We start from the raw sequence: 22,416 nt of genomic DNA, 5'->3' as shown, positions 1-22,416 counted from the left end.
CTCAACTTTCACGAAAAGCCAGATATGAGGTCATCAAAGACATTTATCAAAAAAAATGAAAAAAACGTCTGGGGATATCATACCCAGGAACTCTCATGTCAAATTTCATAAAGATCGGTCCAGTAGTTTAGTCTGAATCGCTCTACACACACACACGCACAGACAGACAGACAGACACACACACACACACACACACACACACACACACACACACACACACACACACACACACACACACATACATACACCACGACCCTCGTATCGATTCTCCCCTCTACGTTAAAACATTTGACTAAATGTAAAAAGGGTGAGTCTGACAATTAAAAGAAAAATCGAGCTTATTCAGAAGCTGGAAACTGGCTGCAAAAAAAGAAAGGAAGTAGCTGAGGAATATGGAATGTGTGTTTGTGTGTGTAAGGGAGGGGGCGTGCGTGTGTGTGTCCGTGTGTGTGTGTGTGTGTGTGTGCAGAAAAAAGCAAGGAGGCTCGAAGAACAACAGCCAACAGGTGAAAGATTAATGGGAATATATCTCACATCAAACGCAATGTGTGGACACGGAAATGAGAACGTATAGTGAAAAAAAGTTCGGTTATATTGAATTTCTGAAGGAACAAGGAGGGAAATTCAATATAACCGAGAATTGCCTATATTGAAGTTCCGGCTATATTGAAGGTCTTTCCGGGTCCCGTGCCACTTCAATATAGCCAGGTTTCACTGTATATGTTTTTGGAATCAGAAAATGACAAAGAATAAGATAAAATTCTTTTTGGATCGTTTAAAAAAAAATTTAATGACAAGTTTCCGATTTGTAATGACCAAATTAATTATTTGTTTTTTAAGCCACCAAGCTGAAATGCAATACCAAAGTCCGGCCTTCGTCGAAGATTGCTTTGTCAAAATTTCAATCAATTTGATTGAAAAATGAGGGTGTGACAGTGCCGCCTCAATTTATACAAAAAAGCCGGATATGACGTCATCAAAGGTATTTATCGAAAAAATGAAATAAACGTCCGGGGATATCATTCCCAGGAATTCTTATGTCAAATTTCATACAGATCGGTCCAGTAGTTTAGTCTGAATCGCTCTACACACACACACACACACACACACACACACACACACACACACACACACACACACACACACACACGACCCTCGTCTCGATTCGCTCTCTATGTTAAAACATTTAGTCAAAACTTGACTAAATGTAAAAACAAACCAAAAATTAATTGACAGAAACAAGGGAAAAGCTATTAGCGATTAGCTAGAAATGTTAACCATAGGTATGCCCAAAAAATGGTATTATATATGTTATTCGAAATTTGAAGATAACGGGCCCATCAACACAGGAGTTATTTGCGATCCAAAGTGTGACGGATAGACTGGCGGCCGGATGGAAATACGGACAGAGGCATTACAATATTAATTTGATGTAACACGCAATGAACATTATTCATAAAAATTCACACATTGTTTTTATGTGCACAAAGTCGGTTAACAGGGGCGGATCAGTTCATTTTATGGGGGGGGGGGGGGGGGTTGCAAAAGTATATTGTGAAGATATGGGTGTGAAGGCGCGAAGCGCCGAGCCGACGGCGTGAAGCGCCTAGCTTGCTAGGCGGTACGGGGGCATGCCCCCCCCGGAAACTTTTGAAAAAAAGGATGCAAAATGGTGCAATCTGGTGCATTCTGAGGATGATCATTACCAGTTTCAGGCAGCAGATTTTGTCACTGATTAATACCCCAAAACTTGAAATCCCCAACAACAACAACCCCCCAAAAAAAAACCAAAAATATGTTTATTTTTTGGCTGGGGGGGGGGGGGGGGGTCCTGAAACCCCAGAACATCCCCCCCCCTCGTCCGCCCCTGCCGGTAATTACGCCACATACAAAAACAAGTAGTTGTGATTTTAATTATTCAGTTAAATACCATAGCCGTTAACCTACCCTGATTTACAAAAAAACGTGAAATGTCAACATATTCACGAGGCTATATATCTTAAAAACGTTACAATCGATTTCTCTAATTTTTACACATTTGTTTGGTCAGACTTGAAACATACATCAGGCACAATATAAGCGATTTTTAATGATTGTTTAATCGGTGTCGGATGTCTTTAACTGCTGTTTTCAGGTCACTCAATCCTTTAACTGCTGTCTTCAGGTCAATCAATCATTTAACTGCTGTCTTCAGGTCACCCAACGCTTTAACTGTTGTCTCCAGGTCACCCAATACTTTAACTGCTGTCTCCAGGTAAACCAATACTTTAACTGCTGTCTCCAGGTCACTCAATCCTTTAACTGCTGTCTCCAGGTCACTCAATCCTTTAACTGCTGTCTCCAGGTCACTCAATCCTTTAACTGCTGTCTCCAGGTCACCCAATCCTTTAACTGCTGTCTTCAGGTCACCCAATCCTTTAACTGCTGTCTTCAGGTCACCCAATACTTTAACTGCTGTCTCCAGGTCACTCAATCCTTTAACTGCTGTCTCCAGGTCACTCAATCCTTTAACTGCTGTCTCCAGGTCACCCAATACTTTAACTGCTGTCTTCAGGTCACCCAGCGCTTTAACTGCTGTCTCCATGTCATTCGATGTTTTAACTGCTGTCTCCATGTCATTCGATGTGTTAACTGCTGTCTCCATGTCATTCGATGTTTTAACTGCTGTCTTCAGGTCATTCGATGTTTTAACTGCTGTCTTCAGGGCACCCAATGCTGGCGTGAAAACCAGTGTTGTAGCTATCTGCGTGGGTTCGATCCCCACGTTCGGAGAGGGATTTATTACCCATAGTCAACTTTGTGCAGACTCTCCTCTGTGAACACCCCAGTGTGCACGCATGCGCACGATAAAGAACCCAAGTTTACAGCTAAAGTCTCAGGGATTGGAAAAATGGCTATACACACATGCAGGGGAAAAAAAGAACAAATGGCTAGCGCCGTATAATGTATTGCATCTCGCTTTCTCCAGTGATAAAGCAGCCTGAAATAACACGAGGGTAACCTCACAGGACTATAACATTCTTATCCTTATCCTTATCATTGGATTGACATTTAGGGGTAATCATTTTTAGCAATAAAATTGCAATACAAAATATCTTGTCATTTTGATTTTGCAGAATTGTGTACCTAACAGAGAATAGTCATCGTGCAGTCGCTTCTCAGAATAATGGTATGCTCCTTGTGTAACATAACAGACAGATATGGACACACACACACACACACACACACACACACACACACACACGTTTTACAGACAGAGTGCGAGCAAGTTTGAATATGACCTTTTGTTCAACTCTAGCAATAAGGAAAACTTACCTTTAATTCAACTCTAGCAATAAGAAAAACTTACCTTTAGTTCAACTCTGGCAGTAAGGAAAACTTACCTTTAGTTCAACTATAGCAAACAGGAAAACTAACCTTTTGTTCAATTCTAGCAATAAGGAAAACTTACCTTTAGTTCAACTCTGGCAGAAAGGAAAACTTACCTTTAGTTCAACTCCAACAATAAAGAACACTTACCTTTAGTTCAACTCTAGCAATAAGTAAAACTTACCTTTAGTTCAACTCTAGCAATAAGGAAAACTTATACAACGAAATACCAGCGTGAAGCTTAAGTTAACAAAGTTACCGTCACCTTGGATGAGAAGACTACAGGTATCACTAAAAGACAAATCGTTTCCAGCCCTTCTGCACGTGACGGTAGCCTCGTTGTGTTCGCTAAAGGCGGCGACAAACTGGAGAGTTGACTTATCATAGGCATCAGCATCTGCTTCTCGTTGGACCGTAAAGACAGTGCCATTAAAACAAGTTGTAAGTTCTGCAATATATCCCGTGCATGTGGCAATCTCCCGTCCAGTGTTGTCTGCGTTGGTGATCCACCAGATGTAGTCGTAGATGGGACTCAACCTAGTGCACGTCAGGACTAATTCATCTCCGTCCTGTATGTTTTCAGTTGGACAACCATTCATGGTGACAGCGCACACTGCAATCACAAGAGATGAAACTGGATTGACAGAACAAGTAAACAAACATATAACAAGTCAATGTCATTTGTGTCATGTTATCTAACTTTGTATCATCGGGCATTGGATGATGAATGTGACCCATAGAATGAGACGCTCGAAGGAAAACCCAAACAACATGTTTATCTCCCACAATTCCGAGAGGAATGGGTCATGTGAGCAAACGCGGGAATGTATTCCGTCCTGTGTTCTTTGTCCTCTCTACATTGGGGTCGAGTGATCAAACTACAATTAGACTTCACTTACACAGGTAAGCTCGCCATAATGTTGCAAGTCTTTTTGACTTGGTGACTAAGTGTCCTCAACGATACCACAAATCAGCGGTACTTACCCCCCTCTGGCTTCAATAACAAGGATCTCTCCGTCATGCCTTGGTGACTGAGTGTCCTCAACGATACCACAACTCAGCGGTAGATACCCCCCTCTGCCTTCAATTACAAGGATCTCTCCGTCATGTCTTGGTGACTGAGTGTCCTTTAACGATACCACAACTCAGCGGTAGATACCCCCCTCTGCCTTCAATTACAAGGATCTCTCCGTCATGTCTTGGTGACTGAGTGTCCTTTAACGATACCACAACTCAGCGGTAGATACCCCCCTCTGCCTTCAATTACAAGGATCTCTCCGTCATGTCTTGGTGACTGAGTGTCCTTTAACGATACCACAACTCAGCGGTAGATACCTGTCACGTTTCAATATATCACTCAAGGTGATTATGAACCGGTTAATTACTACTAATTAACTAACCACACCACGATCCACTCTCGCAGGCATACAATTAAATAGAGTCAACAAAAGTATAAGTTTCAGACGCCTGTTTATGTATAAACTCTCCACCTCCCTCGAGCCTTCACTCAAAATATGTTCTTTTTACGTTCTCAACACGTAAAAAACCAGTGTTCACTGACAAAATGCCAGTACTATGTAGAAAATTATAGTAACACGCTGAACCCGTGTAAATACAGTCAAAATGAGAATGTTCTGTTCGAAAAGCTCTAGTTCGTGCAGGTGTCACACACCACGTTGTCACTACTCCAATGAAATCATAGATACGAAAAGACAACGGTGGTCAACGGGGTGCGTACGACATGGTGCACTTAGCTTTATCTCTGCTGCTGCTGCTTAGCCGGTATGCTGGTTAGTCGGTTCGCTGGTTAGCCGGTTCGCTGGTTAGCCGGTCCGCTGGTTAGCCGGTCTCCTGGTTAGCCGGTCTCCTGGTTAGCGTAGCCTCAACAGTTCCCGCCAGAGTCAGCCGTGCCGATGTTACGGGAACGTAACGAACGAACGAAACGAACGAACGAAGGAAGGCTGCAAACAGAAAGCATCGGTGCACTAAACATGTCAGCTACCCCTCACCCACCACCTTAAAACATGTCATCTTTAAATATCTCATCGAGCACGTGGGCCTGCACAAAACTGACTTTTTACAACAACAAAACAGCCATTTTCCGTCCTTCTCTCCCTATCTGCAAAAACCATATACAGATTAGTATTTTAGCGTCACAGAGAGTAAATTATGCGCTAACCTGGAAAGAACAACAGAGAGTATTTCATTCCACAACACAGACTCATCAACAGCGTTAAATAATGATTTATTACCTCAAAAGCCTATGATTGTAACTCTCAATGGAAGCAAAGTCCGCCTCCTCCCTGGAACAGTCTCTGTTCGTCAACAGTGACCCAAAACGTCCAGAACCCCTTGTCGAATCCTTATGCGAAAGCCATCGCCGACGAAGGAAATGTGACGACTTGTCCTCAGCAAAATACGTGGCAGAGGAAAGGAATAACTTGTGGAAGTTCCCCTAGAGTGCCGAATATGATACTCGGTGAAAAACCATCATACTCTAGTAACTGTGTGTTAGGTCCTTCCCCTTCTGCCGCTGGGTGTCAAGTGTGTCGTCCTTGAGTCTCTGACAGACCACCTAGCCAAATACACGTGACTGACCTTGTCACCAAACCAGTCCAGCTATACACAGTTTTGCCTCCCCAAGCAGGAAAAAAGACACGAGAAACTCAATCCCTGAAAATCCCGTGCGCGCTGTCAGCGAAAAAAACCGTCAGCCCTATGACAGCAGAAACCTGCACTGTGAAGCTCGTGCGTTTCAAAACATCCGTGCTCGGGAGCGCTGTCAGCAAAAACTCTGCTGTGTCCAATATCACGCACAGGCGCTTTCTATCATACATTGACCCAGAACAGGCACTCCACTGAGTGACGCTTTCTTGGTCTGTGTCACCCGATCGTGACACACCTCCCCTCTTCAAGACGAAACCTCGGTTTCGCTCACAGTCATGTTCTCCTCTACAGCCCGAGAGAGAAAGTCAGCTCCAACATTGTTGGCGCCCGGAATGACGCGTACCGTGAATTGGTACGGTTGGAGAATCAACGCCCAGCGCATAAGTCTGGCGTTTGCCAACCTTGCAACCTGAAGATATTGCAGAGGTTGATGGTCCGTCTCCAGACAGAAAGGTCGTCCTCAAGAACGAGCAACCCCTCGTTTCACCCCTGATGACTGCAACCTTCCCTGTCTTCTTGTCTTTGTTCTTCTCCCCGTAGGCAGTCCTCTCTACGTAGGCGCGCAGCAGGTTGGCGTGGTACAGGCGTGCTTTCCCGTGCATCATGATCCTGTAGTCGTTCTGGCCCACCTTCGCTGTCACCTCAAAAGGTCCTTGCCACTGCAGTTGTAGCTTGTTGTGTTTGACAGGTAGAAGTAGTAACACCCGTTCTCCAATCTTGAAGCTGCGCGGCCGTGCCTTGCGGTCGAATCCTCGCGCGTAACGCTGTGCTGCTCTTCCCAGGTTCTCTTGAGCCAATTTGCAGGTCTCTTCAATCCTGTTCCTGAGTTCTACGATGTAGGTCGCTGTCGTCTGCACCTCCTCGTCAGCTTCTTCGTCCGTCCAAGCCTGACGCAGGATAGCCATGGGACCGCGTACCTGTCTGCCGTACAACAGCTCGAATGGGGAAAAGCCCAAGCTCTCCTGAGGAACCTCGCGGTATGCAAAAAGCAATGCTGGGATGTACCTGTCCCACGTGCGTGGTTTCTCCTGAGCTAGTTTCCTCAGCATGGTCTTCAAGGTGCCATTGAACCTTTCCACCAGTCCGTTGCACTGAGCATGGTAAGGAGTGGTGAAGTGCTGCTCCAGTGATAGCAGTCGTGCTGCCTCCGCCATCACTCCTCCCGTGAACTGCGTGCCTCTGTCGGTGAGTACCTCTGATGGAATTCCCAGCCGGGACCACATAGTAACCAGAGCCTCAGCTACTCGCGTGGCTTCAATCGATTTCAGAGGGATCGCCTCTGGGTATCGAGTAGCGTAGTCCACCATGGTCAAAATGTATCTGTTTCCGTCCTCAGACGCAGGCAAGATGGGCCCGATGATGTCCACTGCCACCCGACGAAAGGGTTCGTCGATGAGCGGCATCTTCTCTAAGGGGACCTTCCTCACCCTTCCTTTGGCAACCACCTTCTGGCACTTATCGCAGGACGCACAGAAACGTCGGACATCCGTGCAGATGCCTGGCCAGTAAAAGTGGCGCCAGACACGATCCGTGGTCTTCTTGGTACCAAGATGACCTCCCAGAATCGAGTCGTGTGCCGTTGCCATGACACCCTCGCGAAACTCGCGAGGCACGACAACCTGTTTGAATGCACCTTCCTTGTTGCTGAACTCACGGTAGAGCAACTTCTTGTCCCTGAGGAACTTTGACCTCCCATGCTTCCCGCTCAGCTTCACCTTCCCCGACTTCGCGTGCTCCCGAGGAGTAGCTAAGGTCGGGTCAGAATCCTGAGCCTTCGCGAGAAGCGCGGGGGTCACGTTCCCCAGGGCAGCTCGTGCAGCAGGTAGGGGTTTGAGAGGTTTGTCCTCTCGCTCCGCCTGTGCCCGCGTGAGCACTGAAATGACGTCGGGAGACCGATAAACGGGAACCTCCCTGGTGACGCCGTCCACAAACTGAACCCGGTTTCCAATGAGCAGGTCGCATGGAGGATCGTCCATGACGACGGCCACAATGGTCCCCGTGAACAACGGGGTTACGACCTTGATCACTGCCGTGTTCAAGTCGTAAGCGTGAGATGCCTCGGCCATTCTCACCCTGATGCTGTCTCCTGTGTAGGCCATAGCTGGAACTAGACTCGCCCGAACCACTATCATGTCTGCCCCTGTGTCCCGCAGACCTTCGCCCTTCACTCCGTTAACGTAGACGTTGCAGTGGGGCTGGAAATGTTTCCTGGAGCACGGAACGCAGAGTTGTGGGATGGTGCATGAGCTCGTGACGTCCCTGAACTCCTCACTGCCAACGAAGTGAACGCCCTTCTGGTCAGCCTGTCTCTTGTGGCAGTCCTTCTTCACGTGGCCCCGCTTGTTGCAGTAGTAACACTGGATGTCAGTTCTGGAACTCGATCCCTTGTGTCCCTGATCGTCCTTCCCGTCCTTGGGTCCTGAAGAACCCGAATTTCCCGTTTTTCCTGGCCGTGAGCCTGAAGATTTGCCGGAGATCGCCTGGGCGTCCTCGTGCACTCTGATCCAGTCGGCTGCCTCCTGAGTAGTCTTTGGCTGGTGTTCCTGCACGAAGGTCACCACCTCAGGTCGCAGGCTGGACATCAGTTGTTCCATGACAATGAGGTCGGCAAGGTCGTTGACGGTCCAGTCCTTTTCGGCCATCTCCACCCAGCGCCGCAGGTAGAGGTTAAGGCGTGCCACAAACTGATGACTCAGCTCGCCGCTCAGTCTCTTGCTGTTACGCAGACGTCGTCTGTAGGCTTCAGCAGTCAGGTTAAAGCGCTGGAGTAACGCCTTCTTAAGTGCCTGATAGTCTCTCGCCTCGTCGTCATCCAAAGCATTGTAGAGCTGTAATGCGCGTCCTTTTAAGCAGGTGCTAAGGCGGCTAGCCCACGTGGCCTCTTCCCACTTCTGGTCAGATGCAATGCGCTCAAACCGGCGTAAAAAGTCGTCGAGCTCGTCCTTGTCATCGTCGAACGTCGGCAGTCTCGTACGGTCGGCAACAAACGTCGGCGCGCTAGCCTGAGTAAGCGTACCCTTCTCGGCCTGTAGCCTAGCTAGCTCTAGCTGGTGATCGCGATCCGCCTGTTCCTTCCGGTCTAGTCTGTCACGTTCGTCTTTCTTTTCCTGTCTGTCAAGTTCGGCCTGCCGTTCCCTTTCTTGTCTGTCAAGTTCGTCCTTCTTATCCTGTCGGTCACGTTCGTCTTGTCGTTCCTGTCTCTCACGTTCGTCTTTCCTTTCCTGTCTGTCTCGTTCTGCCTGTCGTTCCCTTTCTTGTCTGTCAAGTTCGTCTTTCTCTTTCTTGTCCTGTCGGTCACGTTCGGCCTGTCGTTCAGCCTGTCGTTCCCTTTCTTGTCTGTCAAGTTCGTCCTTCTTGTCCTGTCGGTCACGTTCTTCTTTTCTTGTCAGTCGCTCAAATTCTTCCTTCCGTTCTACTTCTAAGCGTTTTAGAACGCTTCGGGCTCTAACGCGTGCGTCTCGCTCAGTCGGTTGCTCGCTGCCAGGAGTCTCGAAAGTTATTCTCCTCGTAGGAGATCCCCCTGTAGCCATGGTTAGTTTTAGCAAAGCTTTATCACCAAAGTAAGTCTAACGCAGCTATAGCTAGAACACGCGGTGATGAAATGGATACAAAAATCCAGCAACCAGAAAATGCAGAAGAAAAATCCAAACGGTGTAGAACAAAACGCGTAGCCTACTTTATGGCTGCTTTTTGCGGTGAAACAAAGTGTTTCCCACAGCCGTGGCCTACTTTATCGGCTGCTTTTTGCGGTGAAACAGAGTGTCTCCCACAGCCTTGGTTAGGACAGAAGTCCTCGGACCCTTCCCCCCCAAAATTCCAACAAAGTCAAAATATGGAGAAAAATCCAAGTAAAACAAGACTATAGAAATATAACCTGTTACAGAATGCGAAACAACAATGTAGAGAAAACTGAGTAAAACGAATAACAAATCCGCTATCCCCGCTCAGCTCTCTGCAACGGAAAACTCTGAACGTACAACAACAAAGATTCACAAACAAAGGAAAGGGAAGTAATCACAGTTAGCGCATACAATAACTCACAAATTACAATTTACATTTCCTGCAAGATGTGAATCGCTTAAGGTGTGGTATATGATCAAAACTATACAAAAAAGGGTAGCACCAAGCAGAAAATAAGTCGAGCACTGACGAGATTATCTGCTCTTAGTTATCCTTAATTGGTGGGTCTTTATCAGTCAGAAATTAACTGAGTAAATCCCGGCTTGGCCCCCACGTGTCACGTTTCAATATATCACTCAAGGTGATTATGAACCGGTTAATTACTACTAATTAACTAACCACACCACGATCCACTCTCGCAGGCATACAATTAAATAGAGTCAACAAAAGTATAAGTTTCAGACGCCTGTTTATGTATAAACTCTCCACCTCCCTCGAGCCTTCACTCAAAATATGTTCCTTTTACGTTCTCAACACGTAAAAAACCAGTGTTCACTGACAAAATGCCAGTACTATGTAGAAAATTATAGTAACACGCTGAACCCGTGTAAATACAGTCAAAATGAGAATGTTCTGTTCGAAAAGCTCTAGTTCGTGCAGGTGTCACACCCCACGTTGTCACTACTCCAATGAAATCATAGATACGAAAAGACAACGGTGGTCAACGGGGTGCGTACGACATGGTGCACTTAGCTTTATCTCTGCTGCTGCTGCTTAGCCGGTATGCTGGTTAGTCGGTTCGCTGGTTAGCCGGTCCGCTGGTTAGCCGGTCCGCTGGTTAGCCGGTCTCCTGGTTAGCCGGTCTCCTGGTTAGCGTAGCCTCAACAGTTCCCGCCAGAGTCAGCCGTGCCGATGTTACGGGAACGTAACGAACGAACGAAACGAACGAACGAAGGAAGGCTGCAAACAGAAAGCATCGGTGCACTAAACATGTCAGCTACCCCTCACCCACCACCTTAAAACATGTCATCTTTAAATATCTCATCGAGCACGTGGGCCTGCACAAAACTGACTTTTTACAACAACAAAACAGCCATTTTCCGTCCTTCTCTCCCTATCTGCAAAAACCATATACAGATTAGTATTTTAGCGTCACAGAGAGTAAATTATGCGCTAACCTGGAAAGAACAACAGAGAGTATTTCATTCCACAACACAGACTCATCAACAGCGTTAAATAATGATTTATTACCTCAAAAGCCTATGATTGTAACTCTCAATGGAAGCAAAGTCCGCCTCCTCCCTGGAACAGTCTCTGTTCGTCAACAGTGACCCAAAACGTCCAGAACCCCTTGTCGAATCCTTATGCGAAAGCCATCGCCGACGAAGGAAATGTGACGACTTGTCCTCAGCAAAATACGTGGCAGAGGAAAGGAATAACTTGTGGAAGTTCCCCTAGAGTGCCGAATATGATACTCGGTGAAAAACCATCATACTCTAGTAACTGTGTGTTAGGTCCTTCCCCTTCTGCCGCTGGGTGTCAAGTGTGTCGTCCTTGAGTCTCTGACAGACCACCTAGCCAAATACACGTGACTGACCTTGTCACCAAACCAGTCCAGCTATACACAGTTTTGCCTCCCCAAGCAGGAAAAAAGACACGAGAAACTCAATCCCTGAAAATCCCGTGCGCGCTGTCAGCGAAAAAAACCGTCAGCCCTATGACAGCAGAAACCTGCACTGTGAAGCTCGTGCGTTTCAAAACATCCGTGCTCGGGAGCGCTGTCAGCAAAAACTCTGCTGTGTCCAATATCACGCACAGGCGCTTTCTATCATACATTGACCCAGAACAGGCACTCCACTGAGTGACGCTTTCTTGGTCTGTGTCACCCGATCGTGACAATACCCCCCTCTGCCTTCAATTACAAGGATCTCTCCGTCATGTCTTGGTGACTGAGTGTCCTTTAACGATACCACAACTCAGCGGTAGATACCCCCCTCTGCCTTCAATTACAAGGATCTCTCCGTCATGCCTTGGTGACTGAGTGTCCTTTAACGATACCACAACTCAGCGGTAGATACCCCCCTCTGCCTTCAATTACAAGGATCTCTCCGTCATGCCTTGGTGACTGAGTGTCCTTAACAATACCACAACTCAGCGCTAGATACCCCGCCCCCCCCCCCCCCCCCCCCCCTCTGCTTTCAATAACAATGATCCCTCCGTCATAACTTGGTGAATGAGTGTCAATGATACCACAGATCAGCGGCAGATACCCCCCTCTGCCTTCAATAACAAGAATCTCTCCGTCATGCCTTTGCCTGAGGTAGCATTTGATTTTATTAGCAGGCATTTTCCATGATTCTTATTCCTGTTGGCCTCCCTTTGCACCAAAAATGCAATGCAACAGTTGTTCACTGTTGCATTTCTAAAGATCAGTGCACTATTCACCTTATAAAATCCCAGTGTATAAAACATTCAATTGTAATCAAACTATGACAGTTGTTGAAGAACTATCAAGACATGTTAGCATCAGATGATCCATGTTTGCGGCGAAAGTGGTTTACTTTCCCCCTCAGTCGTGTGATAACTGAACCATAACTTGCACTAGCGCTTGAAAGACCACAATCTTGGAAAACGGCAAGAAATAATGGTTTTAACGGGGATTTTGCTGGGTACTGCACTAAATATGTTAAGTGTTTTTGTCATGAATCAATGCAGCAAGTCACCAGGCCCAGACGGTCTAGGCGGGCGTGTGCTGTACGTGTGTGCTTAGCAGCTAGGGTCTGTTTTTACCCAGCTATGTCAGCTCTGTTATCATGTTCATGTTGTGCCTTGTCGTCCCATATTATAACACCAGTCCCGTAAATAGAGAATACTACATGGCTTGCTGTGTCGTACCAGATTTACACGAGTTGTTTTTTTAAATATTGAACTGCGAGCGAAAGCGAGCTGTTCACTATTTGAAAAAGCAACGAGTGTAAATCTGGTACGGAACAGCAAGCCATGTAGTATTCTGTTTATCCTACATACTGTACTTACGTGTATTTTACTGAAAATGTCCTGCATTCGAGGCAGCTAAATTGAAGACGCTTGTTTTAGAACCTCGATCTCTTCTAAAGCCTCGTGCAATCTATTACGTCAAAGCAAAGAAACGTCACTCTGAAAGTGTGGCGTGACGTGTTAGTTCTAAAGATTCATCGAGGGTAATTAGCGAGCGCAATTTGTGTTTCTATAATGACGTTTGTCTCGGTGACTTTGGCATCATAAGCAGTGGAAAAACAGGTCCCTGCCAGACTTGCTTGACATGACCTCATTCACATGATATACACACGTGTGATTTGAACGATTATTATCTCACGGGTGTCTCTCTCACGTATGTAGGATAAAATGGTGTTTGGTGCTGTTGGATATTGAAAATGAAACTCTTCCAATAAACAAGTTTCAGTTGAAGATTAACTTCTGCTGTAAATGAGCTTCCAGTACACTGAGCAAGGTATGTTCTCATACTTGCGTGACACGCAAATTTAATTTACCAATAAAAACTAAATGAAACATTCTTATATTCAATGCATTGTTTACACTGTTTCTTGGATGCTATAGAATTTGAGCTTTATTCATCTAGAGTAAACACTTAAATAAATGTAAAGAGAATATGGTTAAACTTAAGCGACCCCCCCACCACCACCTCTCTGTGTCAAGCAGCAAGCAGCAAAGAAGAACCCAGTTGTAAAAATAGTTGGCGTGGCGGTGGCAGTGGTTATGAACTTAATCCTCTCCCCCCCCCCCCCCCTCCACAATCTCCTCGTTTCCTCTGTCCACCCAGCACAGGTTCTAAGAAACCGACTCCCCCTCCTCCACCATCATTTCCTCCCTCACCCACCCCCGCCTGGTCACAGCATGCAACTGGTGACCAATGCAAGGTCTGCAAGCTGCGATTCCCACATAATTATTGTCACCCTTAGCAAAGACTGACTGATAACTCGGAGGTACCAGCTGTCTACTGCTCAATGTCACAGCATATCTATTTACACTATGAACATTTACATTTATTTAACAGCGTTCGCGGGACCGGCACGGTTGGCCAAGTGGTAAGGCGTCCGCCCCGTGATCGGGAGGTCGTGGGTTCGAACCCCGGCCGGGTCATACCCAAGACTTTAAAATTGGCAATCTAGTGGCTGCTCCGCCTGGCGTCTGGCATTGTGGGGTTAGTGCTTGGACTGGTTGGTCCGGTGTCAGAATAATGTGACTGGGTGAGACATGAAGCCTGTGCTGCGACTTCTGTCTTGTGTGTGGCGCAATTATGTCAAAGCAGCACCGCCCTGATATGGCCCTTCGTGGTCGGCTGGGCGTTAAACAAACAAACAGCGTTCGCGTTTGAAAAAATACCTTTTATGTGATAGAAAATGCATCGCATTGGTGAGAATGGGTGTATACGGGTAGAATTGCATTACCATAAGCATACCATGCAGTAGCACTAACATTGTGTTCGCGGAATGAAAGCATACATGTAGGACACTTTTGACGCGAATACGTGTGTTTACAATGCGTTATCAGATCTAATCCCCCCCAAAACATTGTCACTGAAATGTGACTAATGTAGCATGGACCAACCAATTTTTACTTTTTGAGATTTAAACAAAAAAACTTAATGTGAAGCTATTCACTGGGATTTCAGAAGCCATAATATAGTTTCTTTTTTTCAAATTGCAACTAAAATGGATTTGTTGCAATGATTTTACCACTCGGACACGTTTTGTAAAAAAAAAAAAAAAAAAAAAAAACCCATTCCAAATCCAATTTAGAATTTTTTAAAACAGAATCATGAAAATTATGGACAAAGTTTTTCATATTATTCTGTGTACGAAAAAAAGTTATTTTTGTCCAAAAACTATTAAAATGAAGATAATAATTATATGTATTTGGCATGAATGTTAGTATTTCTCAGTAACATCAGAGACAGCCCCTTTTATCAAAGGCAATTTTAAAGGCACAGTCAGCCTCCCGTAGACCATCAGAGACACTATTAGGCTTTTACACACAGTACAAACACCCTTTCATTTAAACACTCACCGCTTGAGAACATCATACGTGCCCTCTGTAAAGAGCGAGCAATTTTCAAAGAATTCATGTTTGCGTGGTTTATCTTATCACTGAGCCATCGTGAACCCGTGTGATCCAGTTTCCTTATTTTTCACAATTTAGTCGTCAGTTTGTGATTTAAACGAGACTCTCTGTGAGCTTATCTGCAATAACACGTACGTTATTGTGTACCTCTGAATCTAAAACGCAACAAACGGCTGCGAGTAACACGAACTAGAACGGTGGAGGTTGACCGTTCTTTTTCTTCTTCTTCTTCGTTCATGGGCTTAGACTCCCACGTTCACTCATGTTTCAAGTTTAGCACGAGTGGATTTGTACGTGTATGACCGTCTGTACCCCGCCATTCAGGCAGCATACGCCGATTTCGGGGGAGGCATGCTGGGTATTTTCGTGTCTCTATAACCCACCGAACTCTGACATGGATTACAGGATCTTTTTCATGCGCACTTGATCTTGTGCTTGCGTGTACACACGAAGGGGGTTAAGTCACTAGCAGGTCTGCATATAAGTTGACCTGGGAGATCGGAAAAATCTCCACTTAAGGCAGGTCAAATGGAGACAGGGATATTACTCTTCATACACAAAGGGAAGCCACTGAGTTGTGTCGCCATTTTTTCCTGGCAGGCTGGGAATTCGAACACATCGAACAGGGAACTAGGCTGGGAAGCGTTTGGATGTGTGCGAAGTAATTGCTATAAAATTCATTTTAGGTGCAGTTGATTCATTTTAGTGTGCCTGCACACATCTAATCGAGTTGGCCGGGAAAAAACCATGCGATGAGTCCGAAATATCGTACATTTTATTTTAGTTTTCGGAGCGACAGTTTTTCACAAGCTACCCAAGGAAACTATTCAATAACATCACACGATAGCTTAATCAGCATGGCGTAAGCAGTTTATTGGTCTCATCTATGTATAGATATATTTGTTTGTTTCCCAGGGGCGCATTTCACTGCTCGCATTATAATGATTGTTAGGCGATTGCAGATTCAGTCTTTGTCTATGTGCCTTGTGAAATTATGTCCATTGAGAACAACGTGGATCGTGCATGTGACTGTTAGGTAATAAGTTTTTTTCCATGTTCAGCTTCACCTACTTACGTTGCGTTTATTTATTAATCTGTGCATTTGTTAGTGGATACGTACATGTATTTCTTTCAAGGTTACCTAACATTATATCAGTGCAATAGGACAAGCAATCATTCAGCTCAGAAGGCCAAACACTGTTATTGCACTATTGCAGTTTGCACTTGGCGTACAAATGCACCGATCATTCGGTTCACGGTTTCTGATCGATACCCTCAGCCACCTTGGCTGTAGCTGTTCTTACACAGAGGTACGGAAATTTGAACTGAATGCTGCGCAATCATATGGCATTGATCTCCCACCTACTACTGTGTATGCCTGCCTGTGCAGAAATCCCCGACGCAATGCAGTCTGTCACAGACGTTGCATTCCATTCTAGCGAGCAACAAACGCAGCACAAAGAGTTGAGCGTGGCAAGGCAGAAGCGAGATCACACAGACATTCAGCTGATCTTGAGATATCTGCTTGATAGGAACCCTTTCACTGTGGATACAGCCCTCCGATCCATTTCAAGCGGAAAAGAAGCTGAAGCTACTGTGAATGCAGAACAAGCAAAAGGCGTAGGAAACAAGATTCTGAGCAGCATGATCGGAAATAATGTTGTGGATTTCACCTTTAAAAAGAAGGATCAAGCTGTAACCATGGCTCTGAAAGCCAAGTCGTCCAATCTGCACGATGATCTAGTACATGTTCACTCCATGCTGTTGTTCCAGAGACTAGTGACAACTGTGAAGAACACCATCAGATGTCTTGAGGACGCCTTTGCCTTTGAGATGTGCAGTGTCCCAGCATCGCTGTTTGATTCGGGTGGTCTGCCAAGACAAGGTACCAAGGCTGCACTGGCAACTTACATCTGGACTTCAACAAAGCAGGTAAATGGTGTTATTCCTGATGATGTAACATATGTCATCGATGGTGGCATGCTGTTGCACCTTCTGCCCTGGTGCCGTGGTTCATACAACCAGCTTACTCCGAGTTACGCAGACTTTCTCATTCGTCATTTTGGCAAAGGAACTGTTGTTTTTGATGGATACAGCTGCGGACCTACCACCAAAGATGCAGCCCATTTGCGAAGAACAAGCAGAGCCAATACAGCATGTGCCATCACTTTTGAGGGTGACAGGGTCCTGTGCGAACCAAAGGAGCGCTTCCTGACGAATCCAAACAACAAACAGCGGTTCATCAACCTCCTTAGTTCCCGTTTTTCACAGCACGGCTTTGACACTGTCCATACAACTGCTGATGCTGATAGGCTCGTCGTAAAGACTTCTCTGGAATTGGCAAGGAAGGGAAACGTGATTCTGGTTGGCGAGGACACCGATCTGCTCATCCTTCTGTTGTAACATCTTACGCCAGATCACTGCCCCTTCTTCTTCACATCAGTGAGATCATCGACAGCAAAATCAGCTGCAAAAGTGTGGGACATCAGAAAAGTCCAGACTGTTCTTGGATCTCAAGTTTGTGAGAACATCCTGTTTGCGCACGCCTTTGGTGGATGCGATACAATTAGCAGTCCATTCGGGATTGGAAAACCAATGTGTTTAACGAAATTGACCCAGTCAACAGTGTTCGTGCAGCAGGCCCATGTCTTCAGCGCCAGTCCTTGCAGAGACACTTGTGACAGGGGAGGCTACCGCTCCTTTCACAGCAGACTCTGCACCCGAGTTGTTGGCCTTTAAAAGTCAACACCGGTGTATTGTAGAATTCTGTTTGTGATGGGGTCTGGTGGTTTCCGATTGTCTGTATGTTCATGGAAACCTTCGGGTTTGCATAACAGTTTTTATAGGGCTAAGAAATTAGCCCTAACATTTTCAATCCTGTTTGATTGCACTTCGCCTCCCGAGGTGATCGTAGTGTTTCGGCACTCGGTTACATCTGGTGCTTGCGAGCAGGGATGGGACTCGGCATGATATGTTCAGGTAATGGCATAATATGACCACTGAACATTTTCGTGCTGTTCCCATTCTGCGAACTTGGGATGGACAGTGGTCCCCCGGTTCGGAACTTCGGGACGAAGTTCATTCAAACGGGGGCGATTGTGACAGGGGAGGTTACCGCTCCTTTCACAGCAGACTCTGCACCCGAGTTGTTGGCCTTTAAAAGTCAACACCGGTGTATTGTAGAATTCTGTTTGTGATGGGATCTGGTGGTTTCCGATTGTCTGTATGTTCATGGAAACCTTCGGGTTTGCATAACAGTTTTTATAGGGCTAAGAAATTAGCTCTAACATTTTCAATCCTGTTTGATTGCACTTCGCCTCCCGAGGTGATCGTAGTGTTTCGGCACTCGGTTACACACTGATGAGCTGATAGGAGCAGGAGAAAGGGCCTTTGTAGAACTCTATGTGGGGAAGGAAAGAGACACTTTGAACTTCCTCCGCTACATCAAGTACATGCAGAAAGTCTCTACATGTACCTCATCGTTTCAGCCCTGCAAACTCCCACCTACATCAGCAGCAGCTAAATTCCATTCCATGAGAACATACTTCCAGGTGCAAGAATGGATGCACTTGCATCAAGAACAGTTCCTCCTGGATCCGATGGACTGGGGATGGGAGATTGTTCAAGGCGCCATGCTTCCTATTCTCATTGACATTGCTGCTGCTCCTGGTGATCTACTCGATGTCATCCGATGCAATTGCAAGACAGAGTGTCGAACAGCAAGATGTTCATGCCGAAAACACGGCCTCGTGTGTACGTCTGGCTGTAGAGAGTGCAGAGGGGAGAGCTGTGACAACACTGTGACCGAGGTTGCCTGTGTAGGTACATCAGACGATGAAGACGGGCTTTAGCGTAAGTACGAGGTCATGTTGAATAGAGTGTGCGTGTGCATGTTCACACGTGTAATGCAACAGTAACGGGTAAAGGAGGGAGAATATCAGCACAGTAATTGTCAACTCACATACCTGTCAAACGCGACCCGGGAGACGCGCCCTGTGAAACCACACCGAATGCGCTAGATTTGAGCTTCGGCTTCACGTTATTTCGCGGTAAATAAATGCAATTGAACCTATTTATCAACTGAATGTGCTTTTCTTACATACTATACGAGTGACATATGGCACATCCCTTAAAATAAGACATGTTATAGACGTGAGAGGTGAGGGACGGAGCATATTCGGAATACCGTTATTGCGCAGTTGTCATCATTCTTTAAAAGCTTCAAAAATATAGTTCGCATGGGAAAACGTTGGCCAACTCGGTTTTACCTGATCAATGGATGCATGTAGAGTACAAAAAAGGTGAAATAAATTTTATAGCAATTTGTTCACACAGGAGGTGAAATCTGATGAAATCTGCCTAGCCTAAACGCAGAAGAAGAAGAACACGTCGAACATTCGAATGACGTAAATAGAACAAACGTCACATTTTTCAGGCAGCGTAAGTGAATGACGTCAGAAAATGACGACACCGCCAGAAATAAAAACAATGCGACACGCCTCCCAACCACGAGGTCAAAAACACGTGGGCATCTAATGAAATCGGTACAAAGCCGTTCTCTTTGCCAGTGACATCGTAATAATCACCAAAGCTAACATTGAAGCTCCGGTAGCAGGTAAGAGAGTGTCTCCCAACCCGTGATGCTCACAGCGTGATTGCATCAGAATACCACATGTTAAAACCGGTGTTTGAACTAGAATAACAGCCAGTAGTATTAAGAACAAGTGTCTTGTGTATGCAGCCCTCTTTCTACTGTACGCTGGCAGCAGATAATACAATAATTGAAGTCCTTCGAGGCATAAGGGGCCCATAAGGCGAAAAATTGCTTTAATTCCACCCTCAAAAAGTCCCAGCCTTCAAACCGTAACAAATAACAGTACGCACTATTAAGCAAAATTATAAACCAAGCCTTGATTATTAATTTTTATTATTACACTTGTATCAAACAAGTGACCTCCACCTTTTGATTGGCGTTTTTATTACATTTGAATCGGACTTGTGGCCTTTCAAAGTTGCGGTGACCTTTGACTTTCAACAGAGGTCATATGTAACAGTGGTTTTTAAAAACATAATTTAGTTGGCTCATATATCTGAAACAAATGATCGGACAACAGCCCTTTACATTATCGTGACACATATTTTTCTGAGGCACATTGGACAGAAATAGTGCAAAGGGTGGGGTTAATCAAGGGAGTGAACCCCCCCTAAAAACACTACCAACCTGTCGTTTTTTTTGTTTTTTTAATGCCGTTTTGATCGCTCTTGCGTTTACAACCCATCTCATCAAATCGTAATTTATTTCCAGGCTACCAGCAATAAAATACCTCAACATGAGGAACAAATTTAAAATAAACTCTGGCAAAAGACGTGACGTCACAAAGTTTGAGTATGCGCAACATTTTCGTTTACCAGTGCACTTCGTTACCTGCCCATTGCTGCTTTGGGTGATATTTTTTAAATGACTATTCCTATGCAGATGTTTGTGTAATTGGCCGTTTTCAAAAATACCCATTTTTCGATTTTTCGGTCCAAAATTCAAAACGGGCACTGTCTTCCGAGACTCATAGCTCCGAAACGAACCCACTACCCTATATTTTTTTTATGCTGAATGCATAGCAGACAGATCGAACTTAAAAAATAACCAACTTTTGGGAGAAACCAAATTATATTTAACGGGTCCAGTGAACTACCTTAACCCACCAGGCGGCAGCGACCGGGATTCGAACTCATAACCTCCCGATTAGAAGGCCGACGTAGAACCACCACGCCACAGCGCCCGTCTCATGTTGACCGTTCAAAGGAACTGGCACTATGCAAAACCATCGTCTGCCATGAGAAAGACGTTTTGCGTGACACGTTTCCGGGCTTTTCTTTTTAAAAACGTTCAAAACTTCGAATTGTACTGATCTTGTCTTGACGAAACATAAATTCTTTTATGATTTAAGAATGTTTGTTTAACAAGCTGTCAATGTATTAGTTAGATTTTTTTTAAGTTATAGGTCTAGCGCCAAAACGCACCAAGGTCCGATTTTATTATCAGCCAATGCGCAATTGCTCGCTCTTTACGTAAGGCACCTATGATGTTTTCACGCGATGAGTGTTTTAACGAAAGGGGTGCCATAAACCCGTTCTCTGTAGTAGCAAGGACCAAGGCAAGAGAAGATAACTCAAATCTTTGTCCCCCAAAAATGCCAAACATGGGGTTTGTGCATGTTCAATTAATGGGGTTGGGAAAATGCGGATACAAATGATATGTGAGGCTGGGTGAGGAGTCTGTTCATCACGAATGGAAGTTGGAAGGTAGAACTTAAAGGTGCACACGTTATCGCCTTCAACAGTGCTAAATATGAGGTAAAAACGACGAATTGAATTGTTTGAGAATATCATTTTCTGCTTTCTAGATCGTGCACCATTACAGTCTTCACTGTTTAGTGATATGTCAAGTCCCAAGAGTGCAAAACGATGATCAAAAAAAAATTCGAGGTGGGGTAATATTGTTTTGCGATCGATGTAACAGGTAACAGTACACTACCAATTTCCCAGTACTGACGGAGATGTCCGGAAGTAATCGAGCTTTTAGGTGAACGACCTTGTCGGCATTCTTCGATTCCTGACGATGAACTTTTACAAGCATAGGTACATGAAAAATACCACAACACTTTCTCTTCTTCTGAGCCAGCGTTTTGAGCCGTCGCTGCTTCAAAAACTGGTAAACAAGTCTAGATGCATGACGCACAAGTTTGGCGCGTCATCGGTGTAATGACGTATTGCTGTGCGAGTGACGTTATCTTCTTCGTTGATTCTGGTCAGGCAAAAGGTGAAAGTAGATCTTGCATGATTTCACTGTGTGTTTCTGCATAAGACTTGTTTACCAGTTTTGGAAGCAGCGGCGGCCCAAAACGTTGACTCAGAAGAAGACAAAGTTTTCTGGCATTCTTCATTTACCTATGCTTGTAAAAAATGATCATCAGGAATCGTAAGAAACACGCCAGTAAATACAGCACGGGACATGTATGTGACTATCCCCCAAATTCGATTTATTGGAAAACTCACCGAGCAGTGCTGCTGATCGAACTTTGGACCTTGTGTCCCCCCCTCCCCCCTGGATTCTTGTTTACACACACACACACACACACACACACACACACACTGACACCAAAACAACATATATATGTGCCCCCCCCCCCCCCCCCCCCCTCCCCCCCCCCCCCCCCTAGAATGCCGACATGACAACTCGATTACTTCTGGACATCTCCGTCAGTATTCGGAAATTGGGAGTGTTACATCGATCGCAAAACAACATTTTTATTTTGATCATTGTTTTGCTCTCTTGGGACTTGACATATCACTAGACTGTGA

The 22,416-nt window shown here is 45.4% G+C and overlaps 1 protein-coding gene across 1 annotated transcript in view; it reads right to left on the bottom strand.

Moving 5' to 3' along the window:
• The window catches only part of LOC138951072 (uncharacterized), a 74,976-nt gene that overhangs the window by 52,057 nt on the left and 503 nt on the right, over positions 1 to 22,416 (bottom strand). Inside the window, exon 2 of the mRNA XM_070322738.1 lies at positions 3,635 to 3,982. Within this exon, the coding sequence (XP_070178839.1) occupies positions 3,635 to 3,982 (348 nt within the window). The remainder of the gene's footprint in view (positions 1 to 3,634; positions 3,983 to 22,416) is intronic.

This window comes from Littorina saxatilis, linkage group LG16 (genome assembly GCF_037325665.1).
Source record: "Littorina saxatilis isolate snail1 linkage group LG16, US_GU_Lsax_2.0, whole genome shotgun sequence".
NCBI lineage: Eukaryota > Metazoa > Mollusca > Gastropoda > Littorinimorpha > Littorinidae > Littorina > Littorina saxatilis.
Note: the sequence above shows the minus strand (reverse complement) of the source record. Positions and strands in the feature narration are given on the sequence as shown.